This window comes from Leptopilina boulardi, unplaced genomic scaffold, assembly GCF_019393585.1.
Source record: "Leptopilina boulardi isolate dan_hultmark-lab unplaced genomic scaffold, ZJU_Lbou_2.1 LbouV2_278, whole genome shotgun sequence".
NCBI lineage: Eukaryota > Metazoa > Arthropoda > Insecta > Hymenoptera > Figitidae > Leptopilina > Leptopilina boulardi.
Genome location: NW_026137838.1, coordinates 1,827,001 through 1,838,213, shown reverse-complemented (window position 1 = coordinate 1,838,213; position 11,213 = coordinate 1,827,001). Strand labels below are relative to the sequence as shown.

The 11,213-nt window shown below is 24.4% G+C and overlaps 2 protein-coding genes across 2 annotated transcripts in view; one reads left to right on the top strand and one right to left on the bottom strand.

Annotated features, from left to right (window-relative positions):
- LOC127282067 (caldesmon-like) overlaps positions 1–11,213 on the top strand; it is a 329,462-nt gene that overhangs the window by 275,478 nt on the left and 42,771 nt on the right. The gene's annotated exons all lie outside the window — the stretch shown is intronic.
- LOC127282064 (probable serine/threonine-protein kinase DDB_G0282963) overlaps positions 1–11,213 on the bottom strand; it is a 94,661-nt gene that overhangs the window by 73,776 nt on the left and 9,672 nt on the right. The window contains exons 2-3 of the mRNA XM_051306136.1: positions 4,897–5,355; positions 1,834–2,355 (exon numbers count right to left, since the gene is read on the bottom strand). Coding sequence (XP_051162093.1) covers positions 1,834–2,355; positions 4,897–5,355 — 981 coding nt within the window. The remainder of the gene's footprint in view (positions 1–1,833; positions 2,356–4,896; positions 5,356–11,213) is intronic.

The window sequence follows — 11,213 nt, the reverse complement described above, 5'->3', positions numbered from 1 at the left end:
GGGTTAGGAAATACATTAGGTTAGGTTCGGTTAGGTTAGGAACTACGTTAAGTTAGATTAGGTTAGTTTAGAAACTATACGTACGGTTAGAAACTACTTCAGGGTAGAAACAACCTTAGGTCAAAAACTACGTTAGGTTACAAACTACTATAGGGTAGAAACTACCTTAGGTCAAAAACTACGTTTGGTTACAAACTACTTTAGGGTAGAAACTACGTTAGGTTAGATTAGGCTTGGGTAGAAACTACTTTAGGGTAGAAACTGTCTTAGGTCAAAAACTACGTTAGGTGACAAACTACTTTAGGGTAGAAACTACCTTAGGTCAAAAACTACGTTAGGTTACAAACTACTTTAGGGTGGAACTACGTTAGGGTAGAATCTACGTTAGGGTAGAATCTACGTTAGGGTAGAATCTACATTAGGGTAGAAACTACGTTAAGTTAGATTAGACTTGGGTAGAAACTACGTCAAGTTAGAAACTACTTTAGGGTAGAAACTACATTAGGTCAAAAACTACTTTAGGTGACAAACTACTTTAGGGTAGAAACTACCTTAGGTCAAAAACTACGTTAGGTTACAAACTACTTTAGGGTAGAAACTACGTTAGGGTAGAATCTACGTTAGGGTAGAATCTACATTAGGGTAGAAACTACGTTAGGTTAGATTAGACTTGGGTAGAAACTACGTCAAGTTAGAAACTACTTTAGGGTAGAAACTACATTAGGTCAAAAACTACGTTAGGTTACAAACTACTTTGGGATAGAAACTACGTTACATTAGATTAGACTTGGGTAGAAACTACGTCAAGCTAGAAACTACGTACGGTTATAAACTACGTTAGGGTAGAAACTACGTTAGGATAGAAACTACGTTAGGTAAGATTATACTTGGGTAGAAACTCCGTCAAGTTAGAAACTACTTTAGGGTAGAAACTACATTAGGTCAAAAACTACGGTAGGTTACAAACTACTTTGGGGTAGAAACTACGTTAGATTAGAAACTACGTCAAGCTAGAAACTACGTACGGTTAGAAACTACGTTAGGACAGAAACTACGTTAGGTTAGATTAGACTTGGGTAGAAACTACGTCAAGTTAGCAACTACTTTAGGGTAGAAACTACGTTAGATTAAATTAGACTTGGGTAGAAACTACGTTAGATTAGAAACTACGTCAAGTTAGAAACTACGTACGGTTAGAAACTACTTTTGATTAGATTAGTTTTGTGTAGAAGCTATGTTTGGTTAGAAACTAGGTAAAGGTATGTTAGGAACTACGTTAGGTTAGGAGCTATGTTAGGTTAGAAACTACATTAAGTTAGAAAATACTTTAGGGTATAAACTACTTTTAGGAAGAAACTACTTTAGGTTAGACACTACATAAGGTTAGGTTAGATACATTACCCAATCTAATCTAACCCAACCTAACCAATCCTAAACTAATCATACCCAACGTAATCATTTCTAACCTAAAATAAAGGAATATTGGAATAAAATGACAATGAAGAAAATAAAAATGCAGAAATAGAAGATAAAAAGCAGGAGATGAAGAAGATAAAAATCTACAGAAGATGATAATAATACAGAAGATGCAGAAGATAAAGAAGATAAAAATACAGAAGATGAAGAAGATAAAGATGCAGAAGAATAGAATAATGAAAAAAAAAAGGTACAGAAGAAGAAGAAGACAGCAAAAAAGAATAAAACGATAAAAATGTAAAAAAAAGGCAGAAGATTTAAAAGATAACAAAGAAGATAAACAAAAGGCAATAAAAAAACAAAAAAAAATAATTAAAAAAATCCTCAAATTAAAAAAAAAAATAATATTTGCCCCACCTGTTTGAATTTGGCATCAGATGAATAATCCTTGGGCATTGCTTTTGGGCTTTCATTTTTTGAATTAATACCACTCTTTGGCGATGAATAACAACTCTCGTAAGCGGAGGTTTTACTGCTATTGCTGTTACAACTGCTTCCAAGAAAACTCGATTGCGATTGTGGCGAACCATTTTGGGACGTGGGAACGGATTTCATAGGATCCCAGGATGATGTTGCTGATGATGATGATGATGTTTTTTTTACGGGACTTGGATTTGCCTCACCATCAGCCAATCCACGTGGATGTCTCAATTTTCTTGGTGGCACTGGTGGTGGTGCCAATGGTAATTCAGGTGGTATTTTATTCTTCTCCATTGATGCTGTTGGTGGTGATGATTTTCTTTCTGCACTAACCACTTCCGGTCTCAATGCACCGCGACATCTTACAATCAATTTTATTACCAATTGTGATTCTTTTAGTCTTCGAACACAATCCAAACGAGTCATAAGAATCACTGGTACACCGTCAATTGAGAGAATCTAAAATAAAAAATTTTTTTTTAATTACTTTCATTCAGTGTAGAAAATTATTTCTTCTTTTTTTAGAATTTTCTATTTAATTTATTATTTTAGTTATTCTTTAACTCTTTTTTTTTAATATGATAATTTCTATTATCCTAGTATGTAATAAAAATGTAATAATGAAATGTAAAAAGAAAACAATGTAAAATTATGTTATAATAAAAAAAAAAGTGTTACATAATTAATTTGGAGAAAAATGGTTTTTTTTTTTTGGAAAACTAAAAAATACAATGAAAGTGCCATTTATAAGATTACTTAAGTGGGTTAAAAAAAGAATCCTGTGACCGGAAGTGCGTTTTAAACACAGATTTACAGTTGCGAACACTTAAGTTCCAGTTATACATAGACGTAATGAAAAATACTTTGCTGAATGCACCACAGAATAAATTTTCACTTACTTTCTGTGTGTAAATGACAAATTATTATTGACAGTGAAAAAAAAAATTTGTTTATTTTATAATTAAAAAATTTCTTTCATCAAAGAAGCAAAATTTTTAACAAACAAATTTTTTTTATCACAGAAAATTATAAGGTATTAAAATAAGCTGCAACGCTTATTATTTTAATCTAATTTTGCTTATTTTAATATCAAAATGGTAGAAACTACCTTAGGTCAAAAAACTTCGTTAGGTTACAAACTGCTTTAGGGTAGAAACTACGTTAGGTTAGATAAGACTTGGTTAGAAACTACTTTAGGGTAAAAACTACCTTAGGTAAAAAACTACCTTAGGTAAAAAACTACGTTAGGTTACAAACTACTTTAGAGTAGAAACTACGTTAGGTTAGATTAGGCTTGGGTAGAAACTACGTTAGGTTACAAACTACTTTAGGGTAGAAACTACGTTAGGTGACAAACTACTTTAGGGTAGAAACTACCTTAGGTCAAAAACTACGTTAGGTTACAAACTACGTTAGGTTAGATTAGGCTTGGGTAGAAACTACTTTAGGGTAGAAACTACCTTAGGTCAAAAACTACGTTAGGTGACAAACTACTTTAGGGTAGAAACTACCCAAGGTTAGAAACTATTTTAGGGTAGAAACTACTTTTGGTTAGATTAGGTTTGTGTAGAATCTATATTTGGTTAGAAACTAGGTAAGGGTATGTTAGGAACTACATTAGGTTAGAAACTACTTTAGGTTAGAAACTAAACTTAAAATAAGCTGCAACGCTTATTATTTTAATCTAATTTTGCTTATTTTAATGTCAAAATGGATTAAAATAATAAGCGTTGCAGCTTATTTTAATTCCTTTTAATTTTCTGTGATGTTTATGTTCCAGACTCCCTAAGATTTTTTTTTTAATTCCACATTTTTGTTTTAAAAGAAAAAGAAAAAAAATGTGATTAAAAAAAAATTTTAATATTTAATATAAAAATATTTTTAAGGGGTCCTGAACATTAAAATCAGTACAGTAAACACGTGGTTTTTTGGCCAGAGCAATGAAATTATTTTCCAATTTCAAATCATTATAAATAATAGCAAAGGTGCATTTATCATTTCTTGAATTGGCCACGTGAGAAATATATATAAACCATTTTACGTCAAATAAAAAACATAAATATAAAATTATGTGTTTATATAATGAGGAAATGTCTTATATGGAAAGTAATATTTCACAATTTTTGGTACTAATAAGTCGTGAGTGAGAGAGAAAGAAAACGGTTAATGGTTTTAAAAAAAAAAAAAAAAATCCGAATAAGTGTCTTTTTATCCGGAAAGACAAGCTTTATTAAACTGGTTTTATGGGAGTTCACCAATACATTCGAACCGCGCACAATGTTATAATACCAAGTCGATTGGTTCACGCGAAATATTTGCACACTTTGGGTACAACAGTAATTGTGCGGTCATATATTGGTTACTTTGCGGTTGTACATGCTCTTTTTCATTTTTTTTTTTTTTTAATGTTACTTACATTGAATACCATTGGCTTTCTGGTATATATATATATATAATATAATGAGAGTGTACGAAGATTGCTCTTGTAAAATTATTATTATCGATGTCTTCATCGAAACATGATGCAATGTTTATTTACAAGTGATCTTTATACCTCAAAAATACTCCAATTATTTTCTTTCCATTATTATTACTTTTTTTCAATATTAATTTATTATTTTTATAATTATAATGGGGAGGAAAAAAGGAAATTTTAAGAATCTGATGAACAAAGGAAAAAAATTTTTTAATTTTAATTTATTATATTATTATTTATACAGTGAAAAAAAAAATTATTTAATAGAAATAATCGGTTAACTATTTTATCAAATAAATATTTACTTGAACCAAATAATTTTTGAATCAATTTGTTTTAAATAAAGAAATTATTGGTTTAAATACAGTTTATTTAATTCAACTATTTGGTATCAAAAATTATTTCCTTAAAAAATAATTTGATTCAAGTAAATATTTATTTGATAATAGTCAATCGATTATTTGAAATAAATTTTTTTTTCAGTGTAAAATTTTTTTCAAATTAAAAAATTAAAAAAAAATTACCTCATCTCCTTCGCCAAGACAGCCCCAGGAGCATTTGGTCCTGCTCGCTGGACTTTGATCGGCGCAACTTTGTATAAAAAGTCGTTTAACTCTCTCTGATGTTTTATTGCCACCCTCAAATTTAAGGCCAAAACCAAGACGTTCGCCTGGTAAACGATAAACTTCAACTTCCTCCTCAAGATGTGGATCCACTCCATTTGTAAGGGATTTTGTTGTTTCATTGTCTTTATTTCCGCTTGTACCAATTGAAAGAACAGTGACAAAATTATCAGGATGATTATTATTATTTGTTTTTGTTTCACCCTGTGTTCCCACACTGACCACCGTTATGAAATCCTCACCCTTCACCTTTGACATCTCCATTTTTCCGTTCATTGACATCAAACTGATCCATTCATTATTATTATTATTCTTGTTGTTCTCCAGCTGATCTTTCTGCTCTGGAATGTTGGCCACTCCCTGTAAAAAAAGAGGAGACATGCTTTTGTAAAACATTGTGAATACATAATTACATGTTGATTCTTTACTAAAAAAAAATAAAAATAAAAAAAATAAATTGTTATTCTATGGAAATATTAAAAAAAAATATATATTTCAATTTTAAATAAATGTTTTTTAAATTCTAATAAATATTTACGAATTTTAATAAAATTTTTAATAATTCTCTTATACATTGGAAAGGAAAATTTATTTGATTCAAATAATCGGTTTCTTGACTATTATCCGGGCAAAAAAATCTTCACCTATAATAGCGATATGTTTCATTAAAATAGCTAAACTTTTCGCTATTCTAAAGAAATATATCGCTGTTCCAGAGAAATTTAACGCTGCTGTTCCAGGTGAAGATTTTTTTTGTATGTCAAATAAATATTAATTTCCATCAAAAAATTTTTAATTTTAGTAAATAATTTTTATTTCTGTCAATTTTTATTTGCATAAAATAATTTTTTATTTTGTATCATTTTTTTATTTGCATAAAATAATTTTTATTTGTATCATTTTTTATTTACATCAAATAATTTTTTATTCGTAGTAAACAATTTTTTATTTGCATCAAAGAATTTTTATTCGTAGTAAATAATTTGTTATTTGTATTAAAAAATTTGTATTTGTAACAAATAATTTTTGTAACAAATTAAATTAAATTAAATCAATTAAATGGTATTTTTTTCAAATAAAGAAATTATTCGTTTATAAATACAGTTTATATAATTCAATTATATGATTTCAAAAATTATTTGATTCAAGTAAAGATTAATTTGATAATAGTCAAGTAATCGATTATTTGAATCAAATAAATTTTTTTTCTATGTAGTCATTTTTATAATAATAATAATGACATAATTATATAATTTTTATAATAAAATTATTTTTATAATTTAATAAAATTTTTAATAATTCTCTTATACACTGTAAAAGAAAATTTATTTGATTCAAATAATCGGTTTCTTGACTATTATCCGGGCAAAAAAATTTTTACCTATAATAGCGATATGTTTCATTAAAATAGCTAAACTTTTCGCTATACTAGAGAAATATATCGCTGTTCCAGAGAAATTTAACGCTGTTCCAGGTGAAGATTTTTTTTGTGTGTCAAATAAATATTAATTTCCATAAAAAAATTTATAATTTTAGTAAATAATTTTTATTTCTATCAATTTTTATTTGCATAAAATAATTTTTTATTTGTATCATTTTTTTATTTGCATAAAATAATTTTTATTTGTATCATTTTTTATTTACATCAAATAATTTTTTTTTTGTAGTAAACAATTTTTTATTTGCATCAAAGAATTTTTATTCGTAGTAAATAATTTGTTATTTGTATTAAAAAATTTGTATTTGTAACAAATAATTTTTGTAACAAATTAAATTAAATTAAATTAAATCAATTAAATGGTATTTTTTTCAAATACAGAAATTATTCGTTTATAAATACAGTTTATATAATTTAATTATATGATTTCAAAAATTATTTGATTCAAGTAAAGATTAATTTGATAATAGTCAAGTAATCGATTTATTTGAATCAAATAAAATTTTTTCTATTGTAGTCATTTTTATAATAATAATTACATAATTATATAATTTTTATAATAAAATTATTTTTATAATAAAATTATTTTTATAATATAATTATTTTTATAATATAATTATAATATTCTGGAATAACATTATTATTAAAATATATATATTAAAATTTTTCTAAAAAAAAAAAAATTGAAATTTTTAATATATTAGAATCGTGCCGTAAAAATTGTGTCACGTAAATATACAGAGCACAAAAGATCACGGGAATCAATTGTTTTGGTTAGAAAAAAAAATCCTCGTGTATAATCGATGCAAAGTGGTACTTGGGAGTATTTTCATTGAAAAAAAAACCCCATAGGGTTTATCACGACGACACTTTCTTATTTTCTCCAACAACATCAATGTATTTCACATACACAAATATATTTTACAAATTCAAAAAAAAAAAAATCCACAAATAATTTTACTAAAAAGAAAATTTTTTAAAAATACAATAATATAAAATAATTTTTAATTTTAATGAATTTTTTTTAAAATGAACTACAAATTTTTGTCTCAATATTTTAATTATTTATTGAAAAAATAAGAAACGATTTGAGATAAAAAAAGGAAAAATTTCATTTTCCGTTACAGTAAAATAATTTAATTTAATAAAATTTTTCTAATCGCTAATTTACTGTTTCGTGCAATTTATTATTTCTTGAAAATATTTTTGTGTCATTTTTCTAAATGATAAAATAATTTCTAAATAATATATAGGCTGTGTATTTAATAAATATATAATATAAGAGAATTTTATAAACGAGTGAAAATAAATTTCTCACTTAAAAAAAAAAAATAAATTTTTTTTTTTTGTTAAAAATTAAATGAAATTTGTTTATAGGAAGACGTTTGAATAGAATGCCTAACACAATCACCACCACCTCCCACGTATCTATTTTCACTGAATTGCATCCCAATGACCCGCGCGATGCATTGGAAAAGAAGCTAGTACGTGAAAGTGTGCTGACTTCTATATCAAAATAATCCCAATGGATATCTCAACTGATGATCGTATAGAATGTGAGAAGTAGAAAGTAGATTGACCCCAGAGGTCACTGTCAAGAAGTCAGCTGATTCTATAGATTTGCCAATGAATTCACAATTTTACTTTATTTTACTAGGCCATCAGAACAATTCAATATTCAATTATTGTTAAATCCTCTCTTTTACATTGTCGTCGCTTTCAATTAGCCGCGCATCGCAGTCAAATGCCAATATCACTTTTTTTCATCACGATTGACAATTTAATGTGATTTCTAAAATTTTACATAGAAAATGGAAAGCCAGAGATTTTTTTTATTTTTAATTAATAATTTTTTAATTAATTTTTTATTCATTCAAATTTTTATACGCATTTAATAAGCCAAAAGAAAGAAATATTTGTCTCAGAAAAATATTTGAGAAATATTTGTTTACATATTTATTTGTTTAAATAAATTTTGTTTAGTTTAAATAAATTTTTGTTTTTGTTTAAAACGATTTTATTTAGTTGAAATAAATTTTATTTTGTTTAAATAAATTTTATCTTGTTTAAATAGATTTTAACTTGTTTAAAAAGATTTTATTTAGTTTAAATAAATATGTTATTTTGTTTAAATAAATATTTCATTTTGTTTAAATAAAAATTTTACATACACTAAATAAAATTTTATTTGTGCTAAATAAAATTTTCCTATTTAAAACAAATAAAAAGTTATTAGACTCTGGAACAAATAAATAAATATTTAGTTCAAATAAATTTTTTTTATCTCAAAATAAAGGAAAGTAAAATATTTCTCTCGATTGAAAAAAAATTTACTCGATTGAAATAATCAGTTATTTTACTATTATCTAATAAATATTTACTTAAAGCAAATAATTTTTAGTAATTTAAATAATTTAATTTAATAATTTTAATTATACGTAAAACAATAATTTTTATATTTAAAGAAATATAATTGCTATACTTGAATCGATATAATTTCTGTATTAGAACTAATAGTAATTTTTATATTTCAAACCAAATTTAATTTATTTAAATTTATTTATAATTTATTTAAATTTATTTAAATGTATTTAAATTTATTTATAATTTATTTAAATGTATTTAAATTTATTTATAATTTATTTAAATTTATATTTATAATTTATTTAATATAAATAAATATTTATTTGACATAATAGTCAAGTAACTAACTACTTAAACACGAAAAAAAAAATTTCACCTGGATCAACGATATGTTTCTCTAAAACAATAAAAAATTTCTCTATTCTATAGAGAAACATATCGCTGTTCCAAAATAAAGATTTCTTTCCGTTAATGAAATAAATTTTTTTTTCCAATGTAGGTGTAGAATTTTGTAGTTAAAAAAATTTGTATTAAAAAAAATACTAATTGATTCTTCTAAAGAAAGCGTGGGAAAATTAAACACAACATAATAAATCCTCCCCCTCTCAAAAAATATAATATTTTTTTTAAAAAAAATAAAACAGTGTAAATTTTAAAAGGATCCTAATGGTTATTCTTAATTTAAATTTTGTCATTATATAAAATGCAGATACAGTGTTTGCATATAATTTGCATAAATAATTAATTATATTAAAAAGGACATTTTTACGATAAGACATTTTTAAAAAAATAAAAAAAATAAATAAAACAAGCTTTAGGAATAAAAAAAAAAAAGTGGTGGTAATATACTTTACACGATATCCTATTATACAAACTGGCTCGAAAAAAGGTTAAGGTAAAAATACAAATACCTTTTAGAGGTTTCAACGATTCACCTCATTTTACGGACGCTTTTCAAGTTGTCAAACATTCCTACCGATATTGCGATTCCTTTTTCTTTTGATATTTATCTTAATACGAAACACTTGATGCAAAAAAAAAGAAAAAAATGTTTTCTTATAAAACTGTGAAGAAATAAATTCAAACTGAATATATCTCCTATAGTTATTTTTCTCTAAATTTTTTCTTTCAATTAAATTAATACTTTTTTAATTAAATAAATTTTAGTAAATATTTTATTTTATAAATATTTATAATATATTTCATTGTGTAATAATAATAATAATTTATTTATTTACATGTATTGAGGCCTACTTAAAGAAAAAAAAATGATCCTAATAATAATAATATAATAGAATATATAATATTATATAATCAGTGATTAACGCGTATATATATATAATATCGTAAGACTTATAAATAATGAAAGCTATATATATTTAATTTTGGTTTACTTATTATAATTCATTTTAAAATCCACTTTAAAAATCATCTTGAAAGGAATATAACATATATTAATAATTATAAGACTGGAATGTAAGTGAAAGAAGCAAATTAATAATTCATAAGAATTTATTTCTGCATGGTAAACTTCCAATTTTTAACGTGTAATCAATACTTTCTCGATTTAATAAGTGTTTTCAATATATATATATATATAGAATAAGAAAATTTTTCTCACATTTAAAAGTTTTTTTTAATTTTTATGAAATTTTTTTTACCCTTTATCAAATAAAATATTTTTTTTTTTATAAATTTTTTTCTTAATAAAAACTTTACTATTTTTACAGTTTGAATATTTTTTAAAATAATTATATTTAACTAAATTATTTATTAATATAAATTTTGTTTCGAATAACAAGAGAAATTAGTAATAGTAAAAATGTGTTAATGTTTTTTTGTAAGCAGCTACTCTTTACAGTAGTGCCTTTTAAATGGTAATTAAATCTCATAAATCATTTATTGATTCATTGTAATTAGAGAAGTATACATTATTTTTAAAAAATTAATTATCGCGCCCATGTCTATAATATTTGTCAATTATTATTTTTTTTATTATTAATTAATTATTATTAATTATTATTATTATTATTAATATTATTATTATATTATTATTATTATTATTATTATTATTATTATTACACTATAATTATTCTATTATAATTATTTTATTAGAATTACTTTATTATAATTATTATTACTGTTATAATTATTATTCTACTAATTTGTAGTCATTTGTTCCTTAAAATTTTAGCAAAAAAATATTACTAAATCAAATAGTAATATTTTACTTAAAATTTGGTGAAAATTGCTACTAATTATTAAAATTAGTCAAATACATAATTCTAATTCAATTATAAGCAAAATGAATGAAAAAAAAAGGAAGCACACACTCTTTCTACTTAAATCTTTGGATTAACTGTATAAAAATGTTTGTTGTGGGCAGACTGTGTAAAAAGGAGAGAGATGACCGTAC